General features: G+C 31.8%; 1 protein-coding gene across 1 annotated transcript in view; it reads left to right on the top strand.

Annotated features, from left to right (window-relative positions):
- Window positions 1–20241, top strand: part of LOC118198090 (SCY1-like protein 2) — a 459500-nt gene that overhangs the window by 23444 nt on the left and 415815 nt on the right. The window contains exon 2 of the mRNA XM_085816142.1: window positions 11327–11487. Coding sequence (XP_085672268.1) covers window positions 11327–11487 — 161 coding nt within the window. The remainder of the gene's footprint in view (window positions 1–11326; window positions 11488–20241) is intronic.

Below are 20241 nucleotides of genomic sequence, written 5' to 3'. Positions count from 1 at the left end.
AAGCGAAGGGGGTCGGAGAAGGCATGGCTGTAATTGTCCGTCCTTTCATAGTAGGTAACGGTGGCCGAACTCTTAGGTGGTACTCATCTTACAATAAAGTGGTGGCCACTTTATTGTGAGTGGTGTTATTGTGGTGTCTTTTTTGTTATTGAAAGTGGTGGCATTGGTAGAAGCTAAGCCTATCTAAGTGCCCGCCAATGGGAAAAGAAAATTATAATCTATTAACCCAACATTTTATAATGATAAATCAAAGACAATGGAACTATATAGTAAAACATTTAAAATAAAAATTTCAATAGGAGTGACTATAGGAAAGAAATCAAATTACAAAAATCGCTTCCACTACTGTCTCTATTGCCCAACCACATTAGAGTCAACTTGATTTTGGCTCCTATTTCTCTTACCTTTGTCTTGTGTGCAGCAGCTGAAGCACATAAGGAATGCTACTTAATCTTATCAAGCAATCCTAAGATAAGCTTTATTTCCAAGACTATTCAGTCTTCTTTGTAAGTGAATGAATATGTCATCTTTTCTAAAGTAGTACAACATTCTGCAGTCTTTGTAGCTTTAAATATTTTCTATTTCTTACTAGCTTTCCAGTAACTGAGAAATAAGATCTCAGAAACGTGGTCGTAGGTCCCAGACTAAAATTCTTGCGAATGATTTTGCTGTGTGGGCATTTCTTTTCTTTCTTTCTTTCTTTTTTTTTTTTTTTTTGTTTTGTTTTACCCAAGTATAAGGTAAATACGACCCAGTTCTTTCAGAAAGGCCTCCACAAATGCATTTTATTATCAAGTTGATGGGCCATGCATGCTTTTCCTTAGTTCATGTATCCAACCAAAGAACCTAATTCGCCCTTAAGCGCTTTTCCTCCTTTTTACCTCTCTTTTCTTTCCATTGTTTGTAGCTGATTGCTGCAGATAAACTAAGACAAATTTTGAAAGTTCTTGTGCTAACATTTATAATGCGTGTCTCTACTGTTTCACGTTAACTGAGTTTCATGTTATTTTTATTGGTAGATACTGTGATATTTTAGTATTCGGTTTGACCCAAATTTTTGTAACATGTATCTGGAATGTTACTATTCAGTTGCATCAAGATATATTTTGTGAAGCGGTGTATTACTAGCAGTTTATACTTGAAATCTACGAATAATATTTGCATACCATATACATAGTACTGTATAATATTTTATAATATTTAAATGGAATCTCATGCATTAAAATTAATGTTCCAAAATTTTATTACGTTTAGAAGCTTAAACAAAAATTATCTATAATGTATTATTTCATTAGTTTTGCACAATAGTTCTTGATATAATGACTTAAATGTTACTCCCATATTTTTCAAGTTCATTCATTGTAATGAGATGATACCAGCATGGAATTTAAGCTTCAGTAAAATCTGCTTGATTATTTGAATTCTTGAGACTAACTGTCATTTTTACAATCATGCAAATATTTTCAATTGGAAGTGAAATACAGGGTTGGACAAGCCTCTGTAATAACCATCTGTCTACTATTTGTGCTCAATAGCAAGGGACATTAACATTTTGAAATATACAAATATACAGGGTGTCCATAATTAAACATGAAATTTGTGAGCAGTCTGTAGCAAAACCTATGGAGCAGAATAGTATGAAAATTTGGTAATGGCAGAATGAAATTATGGGAATTTTATCGAGGGAAAAAATGAGTTTTAAAAACCACATCCAAATGGCGTTCAGCAGTGTAAATTATTGGCATATGCAAATGTCGTAACCATAGTAACCCTGTGCGCGCACAGCAACCCTATAAAGATGGGAGAGGTGAACCGCAGTCATAGTCGTTAAGAAGATGACGTTGACTCTCCAGGAACGTGCTTTCCTGGTGAAATTGTTTTACCAAACTGGAGACTCTGCTACCGAAGCGTTGCAGAAATGTCGGTCTTTGAAGTGGTTACGAAACGGTCTACTGACTAGTCAAGGACTAACAAACATTATTAGAAAATTTGAAGCAAGCGGAACATTGTCAATTCAACCACGAAGGGACGAAAGTATGTTGCAGCACAAGTAGTGGATGATGTAGAGACGATAGATCGCAAAACACCGGCAGCACTAGTGTTCGGCCTACTGCCGCATCTGTTGACTATCCTCGTTCCACGGTTCATAAGATTCTTCAAAAGGTCTTACGCTACTATCCCTATAAACTGTCGCTAGTGCAGCAACTCTTACCAACTGATTTGGATAGTCGACAAATCTTTGCACTGCAGTTTCTTGCGCGAGTTGAGTTCCAGGATGAATGGCCATGGAACATTTTGTGGACCGATGAGGCCCACTTTCATATGGAAAGTGTGCTTAACACGCGCAGTTGCCGTATTTGGACTGCTACAAATTCACATCAATTCCTAAAAATTCCATTACACTGTTCGCATCTAACGGTTTGGTCACAGGGCCTGTGACATGCACCGTCACCGGTCAACGTTACGTTTCATTATTACAGCAATCCATTATTCCGGCTCTTCAGGCAAGGCAATGTGATACAACTATGTTTATACAGCATGGTGTCCCTCTACACATCGCCCGTTGGGTGAAACAAGTGCTCTGCCGCCATTTCAATGACGGCAGAATCATCAGCCTGCAATTTCCTATAGCTTGGCCTCCTAGATCTCCCGACTTGAATCCTTGCGACTTTTGGCTGTGGGGATACGTTAAGGGCACGGTCTACCGTGATCCCATCACATCTCTATCCGACCTTAAAGAAAGCATAGAACGTCATGTGCGTAACTTTCCCCAGTTTATGCTGTTTTCAACAGTCGAGCATGCGATTTTACGCTTCCAGGTAGTATCAGACAGTGGTGGACATCATATCAAGCATGTTTTGTTAACGTTTGTAGATTAGTTCTCAATACAGCTATGATACGCCATCTAGGAGTGGTTTCTGAAACTCATTGTTTTTTTTTCCCTCAATAAAATTCCCATCATTTCATTCTGCCATTACCCAGTTTGAATACAATTCCACTGTGGAAAAAAAACGTTTTTATATCCAGCGTGCAAGATCGTCAATCGAAAATTCTAAAGATATGCTGTTTTTAAATATTTTATTGTGTATTTACAGATTTCCTAAAACTTTAACAGATTTTTGATTAACAAACTCAACAATTTCAAAACGAGCAAGGGTAACACTGTACCGGGAGGGAAAAAAATTATCTCCACCGCGCGAGACTGCCTAACAAAAATTCTAGATAGGCTGTTTTTAAATATTTTTAGCCCAAAGGAACACTAGCCCAAATGCTCTCGAAACGTAAATGAAATAAACGCCCGTTGGGTGTAATATGAAATCTGAAAGCTTTCATATTTTTTTTTAAATTTTTAATTGGTTGAATAATGCTTCATATGAGAAATTTTTTCTTTCAATGTTTTTCAGATAATGGTGTTATTTTAAAACATTAATACGCTTTTAATTCCATTTATCCAAAATGATACATAAAGTATTACATTTAAATTGTAATTACTTTTGATCAATCCTTAGAATACGTGTTTTCAAGCAATGTTGCACCAGTCGTTTTACTTGTTCGGTGTCGGACAAAGTGAGTTTAAGAAGAAAGCAAATTTTAAACAGTTGAAGTTACTGATGAATGCAGACTATGATAAAATTTTGAAAAATGATAAAATTGAAAGCTGCGATAACATTAAATATAAATGATAAATTTGAAAGCTGCGATAACATTAAAAAATATTCTCTCCCTTGAAATAAAAGTTTCTCTCTTTTGAAGCTAATTTTAAAGAAATATATAGTCATTACAAAACGCATTGTTCGGGCTCTACACAAACGAAAACTTTCAGAGCAGAGTAAATATCCCTAAGGTTTTATGCTAACGTACTTAAATAAAAATTAACTCCTCAAAAAACGTGTCAGCTCTTGCAAAGTATTCAAGATTTAAAATTTTGTCATAAGCAAGAAACAAAGGCAGTTTTAATGAAGAATAACCCTATTGGGAATAATCTTAATTACGAAACTTTAGATATTTTTTTTTCAATAGCATTTTGGATAAAACTCTAAAGAAATTACAATCATTTTTTTCTTGAACTGCCTTTTGTGTTGACTTAAATTGCATAAAATACTTAAAATGTTTTGCGGAGAATAATTTATAATATTAATAAATAAGTATTACTTTTTGCTGGATGATATTTATATTTGTCTTTTTTACCGATCGTCTTTATGCAAGATAAAACTAAACAGTATTCCTCAATATTTATGACAGAGAGGGCAACTGAAAAAATCGTGAATAACAGTCGTAAAGCGAAGACATGTTCAAATTTTAAAATGAATTAACTATGGAAAGGCTAAAGTCTATGAAAATTTTAGTGATGTTTCATTTAGGAATAACATGACAAATTTGAAAACGATATCACTTGGAAAAGATTATCACAGAGAAAAATGCTTTTGCTTGGACAGTAAAATTAAAAAAATATCCATCCTAGTATGATCCTGAATTATTGGAGATATTAATAAATAAAATTTTTATAAAGCGTTTTCAAATAAATATTCTGTTAAGAAGTTACGCATTTTTCTCTTTCGTACATGAATTCTTGAAAAACAAATTTAAGAAAAACATGGAAAATATATTTTAAAGTCCTATTTGTAGAAATGTTAAAATTAAAAAATCATGTTTATAAAAATTTAATTTAAATGCAGCTCATAAAACTATTAAATCTCCATTATTTAATAATGCATACACTTCACAAATGTCTCGAGCAGTTTCCGTAGTTTAGCACCTCGACTAAATATAAAAATCTGACGTGTGCACCACATGGCTTCCTTGTACGGAATATTAAATTATACCCATTTTTTCTTGCATTTCATTTAAACTTATTGGATTGAATGAAATCTACTTCGTCGATAGCGCATGAACCACAATAAAATAAATACACTTGTTAAAATTCACTATATTTGTTTACCATAGCGACACTCTGGCCCTAGGTTCACTTAACAGCGTTACATTTCGTTAATTTTTTAACTCAGAATGCACAAAATTTATATCATCTTAAGAATTATCTAGTCGTTGCCACGTGTTCTATTCAAATATTATAATAAATCTAAAACGATGTATAAAAAAAATTAAGCAAAGAACAACAACAACAAAAAAGAAGCAGTTTTTCAAAGACGATTCAGTATTTCTCATTCAATTAATTCAGTTCGTGACAAGGCAAAAATACATTAAAACTCAAGATGTCTGTATTGAAAATTATAAAGCAAATCTTAAACACGTATTTCCTCGAAAAAATTCCAGAATGGATTAAACATGATTTAATTCGCAATAATAAAAGAAGGTGTTATCTTTGTTATTGCGAAGCTTACTTTCTCTAGAATGGCAACAAAACTGCTATTCTGCTGTTTCAAATGTAAACAACAATGGCCACCATGGAAAAAATTATTAGGCTTAGCGGCACTTAAACAACATTAAAACTGTTGATAATTGTACAAATATTGCATACAGATTTACTAAAGGCATAAAAACCTTAACCGGAAGATAAGAACAACATAATTCAATTATTTTTAAAGCAAAAACAATAATAAAACTGAGATCACTGAGCCGAGAGTAACAGAGTGGATATATATGTACGAGTATATATATTCTTTTCGTGCGGCCGATTGCAACCAAAATATGAGGTGCACATCTACATGTTATAGCATTCTATATACAAAATTTCAACGTTCTGAGGCTACTCGGTTTTGAGTTATGCGAGATACATACGTACGTACGTACGCACAGACGCGACGAAAAATTCTCTTTAGAATTCATTTTAAATAAGTTTTATAATTTGTTTTGGGGGGAAAGTCCTATATATCCTGTCCTTTCGTACGGATGTCACGCAAAATCACCGTTAAATTGCATTCAATAGCGGTGAAAATGGATATTTACGTTGATATATGATGCGTGAAACTTTTCGCGATTACAATACTTCCTTTTTTACTTCGTACAAGGAAAAAAAATAGAAGATGTAGAAAATTATCTTTTTTGTCGATTTGACATTTCATTATAATGACAGGAAAACAAAAGATCGTGTATCAGCATAAAACATTAACACGTTATTTTGTAGAGTATATAATTCTCTATTCAATAGCATGAAACTCATTGCCAAAATATTTTATTTTTCACGCACGGCCAGGACTTATGAGCCACCGCAATATGTAGGTATCTTTCTCGCGTTGTGGAAAAACGCCGGCATCTGGAGCCACCAAATTTTCAACCCGCATAGTCTTCCATCTGAACAATTGGACCTCGAAGCCCAAATTTTGAATTTCGAGTTACTTTTCTACTTATTTTCATTTGTGTGATTTAAAGAAATATAATTAAGAAACTCAGCAATGTAAAATGAAGTACTACCATTCGGAAAAGCGTAAGGTAATTACGCTTCAAAATTAATCATAAAATTCGGCGATTTATAAAAACGTGTTGCGACTTGACAAAGCGTAAGATTCTTTCATATTTAATCAACAAACTAAGGAGGTTAGGATAAATAGAGTAAGCCAACCTTGAAATGCAAATGAATCTATGAAACGTCACGGTATGACGTCACGACTCACAATGGCAGCTGCCATAAGAGGACTTCTGGTTGGTTTTGTTAAGATTCTAATCGGTATTCCCTACATTTTAGCTATTCAACACTGAGCATTTATAAGCTTTCCTTTCTAATGTTAATATTTAATGTAAAAGTTTTCAACTTGGAAAAAAATCAGAAGGATTGCAAATAACTCTTTCAGATTTAATCAAATCTAGGTTCATGAAAATGTGTAAATCATATATTTATAACACAAATGTATACACGGTAAAACCTGGAAGATGAGTGGACGTTTCAATGGTATTTTATGCAGATCATGCCAAAAACACTTTTATTTGCTATTTTCCATTGCGATGCTATTCTTGAAGAGTTTCGTTTTTCACGCCATTCCATAAGTAATGTAGCCTTTTGAAGCAAGTTCTGAGTTCTGAAGAAATAAAAAATAAGTAAGACTAATAATTAAATATATATTCGCCATTAGAATCAATAATATATATCTACTATTGTAATATGTTTTTATGAAATTTTAAAAGCCCCAGGCAGCTTGAAGTTCAGTTCCAGGTTCGTATTTCCATCAATTAAACAAATTGTACACGCACAGTACCACCAGTCACTAGATGGATCATTAGAAGGAGAAGCATGGAATAGTTTCTACCTTCCCTTTCAATTAGCATAAATAAGTGTACGTGGAATCAAAATGCCAGGCTTAGGTACTATTCCAAATTCCCTCAAAAAAGGATGGGCAATTGAAGACGATTAATTAAAGTCTTCTTCCAAATGAACAGCTGTAGGTGCTTTTTTCCTTTTAGAGCTTTCAACACATCATTATCAAAATAAACAAGACATCCCCAGCGATGGTAACTTTCAAGCTAAGGTAATCTTGTCGAAATTTATATAACCATTATTGACACCTGCGAATATTACAAATGCCTTTATTATACACTTCCTTCGCATTTTACAGCATTATATGCACTATTACCTTTTTTGTTGTCATAAAGCATTGCATGTTTGATGCTCTTCGGTGAAAGCCATTAGCTGAGAGGGTTCTCAAAGCAACAGAGTAGTATCCACGTTTTTGCAAGCAAACATTTATCTGAAGAAGCTGTTTTTTCTCAGTAATAGTTATGCATCCATGAACATCAGGTGTTTAAACATGTTATAATGTATTTTAACATATCTCAAGAAGCTGTTTTTTCTCAGTGGTATTTATGCACACATGAAAATCAGGTGTTTAAACATGTGAGAACGTGTTTCAACACATCTCCGAAAAACACAATTATTGGAAAACTTCATAATTTGTTTGCAGACAGAATTTAGTTGAATAGTAAATTTGACCTTTTTATATGTTTATGACGATACACAAGAAAGCAACTTGTTAGTTACATTGGAATTTCACGGTTTTTACTATGAATAATATGAGTAAGAGCCAGGTTTCTTTAGTAAATCCTGCATAAAAGCGTTCCTGCTCCTACGCAAATAGTTGTCATATGTTTTGCCATGATGAAAATAAACCAAACCATTAATTACCTCGCTTTAAATCATTATAAGGAAATAGAGGTATGCAAATATTTTATGCAAAATTGCTAATTTGAAATGACATATTGTGTTAAATATTATTAAACTGAAATTATTAGCGTTGAGTCTAAATGAAAATTATCCTTCTTAAAAGTGTTTATAGATTCAGAATTACCGCACAGTTTCATAAGAGTTCTTTCCTTTGTTTGTGAATCATCTGGCAACGCCTAGAGAGATACTTCTTAAGTCTATCCTATCTTGGGAGTAAATCTCAACATACGGAATGGTGGAATAGAGAAGCAAGGCAGATGCACAAGACCTGAAGCACAATAATCTTACTATGCCATTGTTCAAGACTTTCGCATCGTCGGTGAGAGCAGGATGCAGATAAAGCCGAATTCTAAATCCAGACTATTGTGGTCAAGAAGAAGCTGACCTCTTTATTGTGGAAAAGTTTACTCTGGCAAGATAAAATTGCTTGGCCTTGGTTTGAGGGGTCGGCTTAAATATTGCAATGTGTTTTGAATCTATATATCTTGAGTGTAATACGCTCAAAATTTGAAAGTAACTGAGTGCTAAATTGAAAAATATTTAATATTTTTTTGATTATGATTAAATAAGGAACAGTAATGTTTAATTAATTATTTCTTAAATTTGTATTGAGTATGGCAGTATATAAATTTAGGATATACTAGTTAAGTTACGTTTAAGATGTTTATTCTTATCCCATTTTCTGTTCTACTGCGGATGTATGTTAAAAAATGAATCTATTGACATATTATTTTTAATATAAAAGCTTTTACTTCAGAATATAAAAGCTTATTCCGAAGTTAGGCATTTAACATTTGTACATTCTAGTTTTTGTTAGATAAAACCAAATGTTTACTACAATATTATTTCAGTAAATATTTTAGATACTATTTTGCTGCAATTATTAATCGAAATGCAATAGTCATACTAACAGTATGTACTCCTTGAGTTCAAAAGTAGATTTTTCAAATACAACTGAGAGACTCATATCATACTACAGTTTTCTTTTAATTTGAACATTTTAAAAATTTATTTGAAATATCACTGCTTTTCCTAGCTAGTGATTTCTTTCTAAACCTGTAATTCAAATTTCTTTCGTGAACATTTCAACTTTTTGAATATTAAAAATTATGTATATGGTAGGGGGAGCATAATAATTTTAAAGAGGATGAGATGGGGCAAAGCACAAAAATGGTTGGGGAACATTGATATAGATGGTCGGTATTAGGTCATACATATCGCTAATTCAAACATCCAGACAGAGCTTACGTTTATTCACAGGATATCTTCATTCTTGTAGTATAATAGAGGCGACATATAAGCTGACAGCATTCCATGGTCACCGAACCATTTGGACACTGGTGACGAAATATGCGAGAGAAAGCAATAAAGAAGAAAAATATAAATATATTACTTTTAATATCGCAATAATTAAGTGGTTACTGGAAAAAATGCATTTTAATGAATATTTAATAACTACTCACACTACTAAAAGCCGAATAAAACGATTTATTTCTCCCCCCTCCAAAAAAAAAGAGAGGCTTATATTTTTAATTCTATAACCTGTTTATAACCCGCTATCGAAATTAGTCACCAATCTCTTAAATATTATTTTCATTATTGTGGGTAAAATATTTACAATTTAAAATGAACTTACATCGACTAAAGAAGGTACTGAAAATTAGTCATCAACCTCTGATATATTGTACGAATAATGCTGCATTTGTTATTTTTTACGCAATTTTTAATAATTTATAAGTATCCTACTAATAAGACACACACATGACTTTTAACCGTGTGTATTGTCTCATGATTTTAATATATAGTTTGACGTATAATAATTTGTTTAAAGGAATTCTACTTATTATAAAATATTAATTTTTCATGCCTCACTCATCTGTTGACATGGTATTCAGTATCTAATTTTTTAAGCAAATGTTGTACCTTCTGCGTCTTCAAAGAATCATTGAGATGCCGTTCCTATTTTAATTATTTACAACCCACGTAATAATTAGCAATAATAAGGTTCAGATTAATGGAAAGCACATGTTTGCTTCTTAACTTGGCATTTTATTATCTTTCTATTCTGTGGTGGTAATAACAGTGACTTCGAAAGCTCGAAATTAATTAGAAAAATTTCTTTTCAATCATGCAAGTTATTCGTTTTTCCTTCATTAAAAATTCTATCTAATTCATTCATCCAGCACCCTTTATGGGGGTTTAAAAAATTGTCTGTTTTGATCTTAAATAGCAATCATTCAAAACATATTTCCTTCCAGAAGTGGTATTATTATTCGTATTAAAATTGGAAGACATATATATATATACATATATTACTCTCTACACATTAATATTTGTTAAGACTGTCTCTTTACCGAGAACCATTCTAATTGATTGATTGATTAATTGTATTGATTGAGGATTTTTTTATAATCATTATAATTTTTTTGTCTCCCTTATAAAAAATCCTAATGACTCAATAGTATTACCTATATTAACAGAAATTTCAATTTATTTATTATGATAATATCTATTCCCTTGTTCCTGAACATAATTATAAATGAAAAAGGACTTTTATGACTCATTTTCGTTCAAATACTTATATACGTTAAAGCTGAAATCAAGCAAATTTATTATGCATGTTATTGTTTTATTATTGAGGTGTTACGAAAGCGTGTATTTTAGGGCAGGTATACGTATTATATGCCCCCCCTTAATATACGTATAATTTTCTAAGCTGAAAAATAGGAAGTTTCCTCATCTCCAGAAAATAAAACTGGATAAGAAGAATGCAATCAAATCTGATATCTATCTATTATTAAAGCTTAAAGAATAATTATTATAACTGAAATTAATTTTCTTCTTTTCGAAATTAATTTTCTTCATTAAAAAAGTTTTAAACATTCTAATCAATTAGAATTTATGAATAGCTGATAACACCCGCTGTAAAGAGAAATGCTATCTATATTAATAAATACATCAATTAAATTATCAATAGTATATGCGTTATATTGAAAATTTAAGTGCTTACTAAATGAATGTACTATATTATTCACAAATCTTTGGTACTTCAAAATTTCAGATATATTTTCTGATCTCGAAAAGGATAAATCTCTCTTATTGAAACCGCCATTGAAGTCTCTTAATGTTATTGAGTATCTGTATCAGAAATGTTTATTTAAATGTATATCTTTGTTATTTAAATCAGTGTTAGAATGAAAAAAATTTATTTTACAGGAGGCCGCTGTGTTTTGCTTCGAAAAGCGATGCGCCGAGAAACTTCACAAGCCAAAACGGCGGGAGACAATTACGGAGATACTGAGGTTCAGTGTCCGGCAATTGGACAGGTTCAAACACCCCAAAATGCTCACTTTATATCATCCCATAGAAGAATCCAGGTAAGTGAGAAATTACACACTTTTTTCCAGTTTCATCTTAAGCCCTTTTAATTACGATTTTAATATTTTGTGAAATTCCTGTGATAGCAACAAAGTAACATTTTTATATGATTTGTTAAATTATAAATGCATTCTTAATTACAATTTATTTGAACTATTCTGAAAAAAAAGTAAATACATTTTCAAAATGCTATAAAATGTAATAAATTTCTAAACGTTCGTAATTTTGCTGTGAATTACAATGCGAAAGAATGACACGCATTTCTGTATAGGAAAATGTTTGTGATATCAAAAGATTTTATTCACGGTTTAGACGTACTAAACAGCCATAGTCACAACTAATTTTTCTCTGTAAATTAAGATTTTTGTTTTTTTGTATAAATTTCGTTTTTATAAAGATTCTAAAGTGCTTATTATTGCAGAAATAAAAACGCAATTGTTTTATTTTTACAATAATCATAACATTAATGTCAGTTTATAATAAGATGAGAATAAATTGTAAGTCATAATTTTAATGTGATTCACTTGAAAAGCGTACGTACATAATTTTAGCATAAATCGAAGATTAATAATGGTTTTTATTCAGGTGACTATCACATCAAATATATCTTAATCAAAATATATTTTCAGTAGTTGATTTATTTGAAATGACGAAGTGATGATGCATACGCATGTAGCGGCGATAGTGTCAGACATTTCCATTTCATTTTCTAACAAACACACTCATTTGATTTCTCGATACAGATTCAGTTTGATTCAGATTTATTTCAGCTTCATTCTGTTTGGTTGTCTAAGCTTCAGTTCGTAAATTTAAAATTATTATTGACTGAAGCATTATAAACGTACCTGCACTACTAACCGTTTTTTTTTTTTTTTTTTTTTTTTAAGAATTCGCTTTTAACGAATTAATTAACGAATTTTGCTCGGTCTGAAGTAACAAAAAATTCTTCAAAAGTTTTAAAACAACCTTTTTATTATATCAGAACTTGAATATGGAATGCAGGTCTCGTACTAACCACCACCTGTGGCCATGAAACTTAAAGTAATAGTCTCAAAAGTTAAACTAATTCTAATAGTCAAAAACTGTACGTTTGATTTAAAGATTAAAACACACTCTTTCTTAATATTCAAGGCTTTTGAAAACAGATTTGCATTCTGGTGAGGAAACTGAAAAGAAAGTGATAGTAAACCTGAAGTTATGAATAACTGGTCACATAAAATAATAATGAACCTGCATATTTATCAGTACTTTTGAATATATGAACAGGTACGGAAATGTTCGGCATTTAATTTGTTTTTAATCAGAAATGTTTGCTTAAAATATTATTTTATTTTTAGTTAAGTACAAGTGCAAACACTTCGCTTTTCAAAGTATGTACTGCCCTTGGATACAATAAAGAAATTTAAGACTAAATATCTCGGTCAATTTCTGTCGCACAGAAGTCAAAAAAAAAATTTTTTTATCGTGCTTATGATGTATGTAATATTTTCTTAAATATTTTGATAGGGACCGGATTAATGTATGAAAAATTAAATTTCATACATTTTCAAAAACTGATTTTTATTATATCAGAATGTTAAAACATGAAACTTTAGGTCATCGAAACCAATTTGTAATCGAAACGTTATGTCTACGACTAACTGTTTCGAAAAGAAAGACTCGGTAAGGACTTTTGTCCAAGGTTAAAGGTTAACTTATGCAAGAATAGATTTATTTTATATGGGAAGCGGTGGTACCGCTCTAATCTCCGCGTTGTTAATTGCAAGCACGAATTGTGTCATACATGTGCCATATGTCATTTTGTGTGATGAAGTTCCTTTATTGTTTCACTTTATTAGTCTAAGCAACCTTTCGTACTGGTTGTGGATGAAGATTAAATTGTCCACTCATGTCCCATAAGTAGATTCAATCATGTCCCATATTCTGATGGCGGTGTTCGATGGAAGAAAGTGATCGCAGACCAAGGTAACATATCGACAATATGTAGAGCACGTTGGGTTATAGAAGTGGTATGGGGAAGAGCCCTATCCTGTTGAAACGTACACCCTGGAATATATATTATGAATACGAGCACAATCGGAGCAATCAACTTTGCTGTCAAAGTGGGTGGGATAACAATGAGTCTGTCTCTACTCCCATTGCTACCCAGACCATAACTCCTGATGTAGATCCAGTGAGTTTACGCCGCAGACACCTTGGTTTCAACCGCTCACTTGGCCTCTTTCTGACCAACATACGACCATAACTGGCACCAAGACAGAAATAGCTACCATCTGAGAAAACAAAAGATTTATACTCCGCCTTCCAAAAAGATCTAGCTTTACACCACTGATGAAAATCCCAGATGAGGTGATTTGGTGTTAGTGGTATGATCGCTGCAGGGCATCTGACTTGGAGCTGTTTCTCAAGTAATCGCTATTTTACACTTCTCTATGTACCTCTGAAATACTCGAAATGTCTGCTGCAGATACCGTGCGATGTGCCACACATATATGGTGGAATACGGCAGTCTTTCCCTTTGAGCTTTGTCGCTTGTGCTGCCGGTCCAGAACCGGTGACCACTGCTATAAACACGCATGTCCAGTGACTACATCCCTGCCATGTCCTTCTCAATATCATGGAAAGACAATTAACCTTCTCGTAGCCCTCTTTCACGGCCTCGTTTAAACTCAGTAATACTGCAATCATCTCCTTAGCGTCTTTTTGATTCACATCTCGCTGCAGATGCCCAGAAGATAAATGAAGTAATAAAGATTACACCACATGCGTAAAGCAAATGGGATTTACGTCTTCATAGTCTACGTTACTAGCTAATCTACGCTAAGCTTCGCTATGAGTATCACACGTACTCGTCTAGAGTGAAGTTTGAACAGAGATCATCTTCCAGATATGGAAGCACGCCTTCCAATTTCGTTTACATAGCGCAACTTCTTCTTGGTTTTGTGATTTGATGTTCCATCAGTGAATCCATACACATTATTAAAGTATATGGGTTCGTGTGGACCACTCTAATAATTGTGCTAGATGAGCAGAAAGATATGGGCAATTTATTAAATAAATAGGAGTTTATAATTACGTAAACAGCTGTATATGCCTTATAAATAAAATAAATATAAAGCTGATCACTTAAGCACTTGTAAAATATCGCAGATCACATATATCATCCCTAGAGCAATAATCTCTTTGAAATAATAATCCCTGATACTGCCGCAAAATGTTGAATTCATTCAGCTAACTTTAAAAACTAAACTGATTTTCCCAGCTCAAACGTAGTCGTATATTTACGGTTACCAAATGGAAGATTAGGGAAAAATTGAATACCTATTGCTTCGAAAACGCGCAGTCCAATACCATCTAGACAGCGATTCTCTAATCGGTGGTACGCAAGAGAAAAATAGTTGGTACGCAAACAAAGTATTTGAACTAGTAAATTCAAAAGTTAAATAACCCAACATCCTGTTTTTCTCTAACATTCTTAAATTTATGCGTTCTGAGCTTTGTTAAAGATCAATAGCCGCTCATAGACTTTAGCAAAATAATCAGTTTTTATTTTCACAAATATTCTTTTAGCATCATAGACATAAATTTGTCATAAATGATGTTTTTAAAAGGAATAATAGAAATGGTTGTTGTGTTTAATAGGAAATTAAAATATAAAAAGGTAATAGTATCTCATTAATTCTTTCAGGGTTGATCGATTTATTAGCATATCTACACTTTATATTACCATCATTCTGAACTCACATTGCTCTATTTTCAATTAGAATATTTTTTTTTACATTTGATTTCCTGTCTGTAACAGCAGGTATTTTGTCTTCTTTCTTTGTATTCCTTATTTTCTACACGATTTGAGAACACAGTCGTTTGTTTTGAAAGAACTCGTAATATATTGTGTATTTCAATATTTGTGAAAAATTAATAAAACAAAACTTATATTTTTAAAAAAGGTGATAGATCCAGGACAATCTACTAGCACTAAGAATATTGGGAAGAAAAGAAAAATTATTTCTAGAAAATATAATTAAAGTTATTTATCATTTCGATTACTTAGAATGGCAATGAAATGCACCCTCAATCTCAAAGTGTTGTTTGAGGTGAACTATTATAAAATCAAAGTTTGAAACCATCGTTTCTCAAATGACATCTTGAATATAACCATGCCAATTTAAATGGCAAATCTGAAAAATATTTTAAGAAGAAATTATCGAAGTTAAAAATAGTAAACAAGTAATGAAAGGTTTTGTTACTTTAAGAGTAAAAGTTTTGGAAGCTAGTTACCTAAGTATTGCTAAGACTGGGTAGGCTCACACTATTGAAGAAAACCTTATATTACCAGCAGTTATAACATTATTCAACAAAAATGCAGCTAATTAACTTGATAATATTCCGTTATCAAAAGTAAGTCGACGAATTAATGAAATGGCAAATTCTATGAAAGAAACACTTATTCAAAAAAAATAAATAAATAATAAAACACAGTATTTCTCATTGCATTTGGATGAAAATACTGATATAACGAATTTTGTTGAAATATTAGTTACACACGTTTCAAAGAAGATAAAAGAATCGCCGATGAAAACTTATTTAGTGAATCTCTTCATTAGAACTACTGCAAATGAAATTTTCAAAGCAACTGACAATTTTATGTCTAAGAATAATATTTCTTCGAATAAGTGCGTTGTCGTATGCAGTTACGAAGCTCGGCTTTTAACAGGAAAACATTCCAGTGTTATTTTTCAAATACAGAAAAGTCCCACCTGAAACTAAATTTACTCGCTGCTCCATTTATCAGGCAGCAGTAGCCAAACCAATACCTGAAAATAATTTTGAATCAAGCTGCGGAAATTGTTAATGTTATTAAAAGACAATTTTTAAATTCAAGAATGCTTTGATTTTATGCCAAGGGATGTGCAGTGAATATGAAACGCTTTTGTTATATTCCGAACTTTAGGCGGTTATCCAAAGACAAACTTTTAAATCATCTTTTTAAACTTCGATCAGAAATGCAAATCTTCTGCTGTGATTCAAAATTTGAATTGAGAAGTTGTTTATTTAGTGAATTATGCTTGGCTCGTTAAGTATATTTTGCTGATATTTTTGGAAAGTTAAATGAATTAAATTTAGCATTACAAGTACAATAAATAAAAAAAAACTCTAGTTAATAATGAAAGAATTGGTTTCAGCGTTTTTGCCACTTTTAGAAAATTTTCTAACAAGAAATAACTTGAAAATAAAAGAATTATCATCTGACATTAACAATCTTTGTTTTTTAATGATAAATAATTTCAGTATCTATTTTCCTGAGAATTAAGAAAACGAAAATTGGATTCGAAACCCATTTGATTCAAATGTACCTGAAATTTTTATCGCTTTAAGAAAAGGAATAACTGATAGAAATTTTGATCGAATTCTAACTGAAGATTTCAAAAACAACACACTTGTTGAGTTTTGGCTGAACCGATTTTTTTGCCTTTTTGCACAATCTGTGTTTGTTCGAACAAGGATTCCCTTCCATGTTACATTTGAAGAATAAATACAGAGCAAAATTAAAAGTGGATCTTAATTTACGGTTAAAACTAAGTGAAATAAGATCAGATCAAGAAATTTATCTCTCTTAAACAGGCCAAGATTTCACACTTAATTTTAGAATTAAAGTATTATAACTTAAATTTTGATAATCAGAATGGTAACCAATTTTTAATCTAATGTTTTTTTCATGTGTTCTTATTTAATACAAATAGCCAATAGGTTGCGCAAATGGCAAAATCCCCTTTTATAATATTTCTATTGAGAAACTGAAAAAATAATCATTGACAAATGTAGTGGTAGTACTAACGTTTTTCAGTTTTTGTTTAGATGGTATGCATTATCAAAAGGTTGAGAACCGCCGATCTAGAATGTTATAAGATTGGCGATAAATCGGAAGGTATCTCAATTTGGCATCAACAGTTGCGGCAAAGGCTTACAACGAGACCTGTTTGCCTATATCCCAGCTTCTAACTGATTTATTTTCACTTTTAAAACATAGATAAATTCAGAATAAGAAGATTTACAATTTTATTCATGAAAATAGTACTTACAACATGTGGCTAAAAACTGAATTAAACAAAAATTCAAGCAAACACGATTACATAAAATTCAGCAAACAAATAAATGGAAACAATACTTAGTAATACAAAAAGGCGCAAAATTCAAAATTCAAAAAGGTGTTTCAAAGAAATTACACCAATAATATATTAAAATTGGAAAGAAAGTGACATAAAATGTTTTAGTTCATTAATTGCGAACATTTATAAACCTAATGTTTTGTTTTTAAATTCAGTTCTTGGTTTTCTTAGTTTGGCATATAGTTACAATTTACACTGTTTACTCATGGGAGGTAACTCACCTGCACTACATTTCTCTTGTATATGCAAATTAATTACCTTTATGTAATTACTTGGCTAAAATTTCTGTAAGCATATTTTTATAGGTTAAGGTAAAAAAAAAGTGCAGTGCATTAAATTTCACGCTATGCACGTTTTATCCATAAGCATTGTCATTATGAAATGCAGCGCAATGGGGCCTAATAAATTGAATTAGAATATTTATGGCATCATGTGAATAAACGTTTAAAAAACTTATTTATTTAATTCGCTGCTCTTGTTTTGCATGCGTTTTGAATCGATGAATAAATTAAATATGAATTTGAGAAATGGTCTGCGGATTTAAAAGATTGAATTTCGTGTCTGTCTTAAATGGCATATGGGAAAAGACGAAGGTTAATTTAAATCTTCACTATTTACTACTCAAAAGAGTTATTAGGCACAGTTTTCCGGAAAAAATGGCATTATTTTAAGGCTTTATGAATTACACAAATTCTCAGTAAAGAAGCAAAAAAAAAAAAAAATAATAATAATAGTTAATTTTGATACTTAAATAAGAGAGCGGTTGCCTACTGAATCTATTTAGGTACAATTAAAGAAACGTATGTAATTTATGAAGTAGTTTTACTGAATTGATTCAAATACATTTGGAATTAAGCTTCAATAGCATTTATTTCTCTTACAAAAATACATGGACTGTATAGCTGGCTTGTAGGGAAGAAAACTTCAGATTATTGACATTGAATTTAACCTGATTAGACAAAGAGGCTCAGGTTGAGCTATGCATGTTTCTGAAGCTTGGATCATGTAATGGTTTTCGGCAGTTATCAAACGACTTCATTACAGATTGTAGGGAAGTAAAATTAAATACATATTCCGGCTAATGAAAGCCACTAGATTTACCAGGTCTCAATTGAGCTACCCCTACATATCAGACACATGGTTGGCAATCCAATCAAAAGCTATCTTGGATCAAGTGACTTGAAAATAAAGTCTCCAGAATCCACCGCCGAACCGGCGACTCACCGAATCACCGCTGAACCACTTTCTAAGACCAGACAGAATGTTAGAGTCTTATGAAAGCTATAAAACAACCTTTTTGTTTAAACAGAATTTTGAAGATAAATCTTGACAATTTTGAAGATAAATTGTCAAGATTTATTGTCAAGAAGAATTTGAAGATCTTGTGCTACATTATCATTACGTTACATTATCATTACGTTACATTATCATTACCTACATTAAGATTACCTTATTCAAACTCTGATGGATCTAGGTACCCTTGTTTTTCACAATGCAAGAAAGATACATATATTCATGCAGATTTTTCATTATTAAATCTCTTTAAATATAATACAGGGCGATAATATTTAGTGGCAACAACTTAAAAAATGATACGCTGTTTATAGTGTACCTACCCAAAATGCCAATCCGAGATTAATAGCCCTTCTGGACTAACGATCCTTTGGGCTAATAAAATAATAATAATAACGCCTGGAAAACTAAATGTATTTATGTAGTACTGTATAACTCTGATATTCCATGATTCTATATAATTAAAGTTTAAAATCACATACTCGTTATATTTTTTAAATTTAAACTAAAGGCCGTGATATTTTCTGAAGGTGAATAAAAATTAATGAACACTTATCTATTTGGTAATAATATTAGCAATTCGAATTCGTATTGATTTTGGCAAGAATCGTATTCGTATTACTTCAGCACTACTGAATGTTTTTATTATTAAATCATTTTTGATTATTTTAATTTTGTTTAATTTTCATTTTTTATAATTTATATTTAAAGATTACGAAATCAAGTTAAATCTAACCTTTGCATCTGTTCACATGAGTACTGTGAGCAGCTATAAAATCCTAAATCGCTTAAATTGTTTATTTGGTGGCTGAATCATCAGTCCGGCCCTTTCCCCCGCGGAATTGAGGTGATTGATCTATGATTTACATTTTAGAATATGTGTAAGGTTTTCTGCTCCTTTTTTGTAAGTGGCAAAAAGACTGTTTCCACGTATGCTATATAATTGCTTAATTTTCATGATTAGACTATGTCAACTTTATTTTCGAAAGGACACAGAATAGAAAAATCGGCAAATTATTAGATGAGGGTAGCGCGAAAAGCGCGGGTCCCTACTTGCAACATCAAAGATTGTCTGAGCCGACTAGCGGTTGATAGAACTTAAGTGTGTGAGTTAGCCATGTAGAATGGCTCGCTTATTTTGTATTACTTAATTCGCATCGCTTATTTTGTATTACTTAATTCACATCGCTTATTTCGTATTTAGAATTAGTGTAATTAAATAAAGCTAAAGAAAATACAGTCCTGTGTCGTGTGAGTTATTCAATGAATTAGCCGCAGTGAAACATGTTATGT

Source organism: Stegodyphus dumicola, chromosome 1 (genome assembly GCF_044657685.1).
Source record: "Stegodyphus dumicola isolate Sdum_Otavi_A_Nest chromosome 1, ASM4465768v1".
NCBI classification, from domain to species: Eukaryota; Metazoa; Arthropoda; class Arachnida; order Araneae; family Eresidae; genus Stegodyphus; species Stegodyphus dumicola.
Note: the sequence above shows the minus strand (reverse complement) of the source record. Positions and strands in the feature narration are given on the sequence as shown.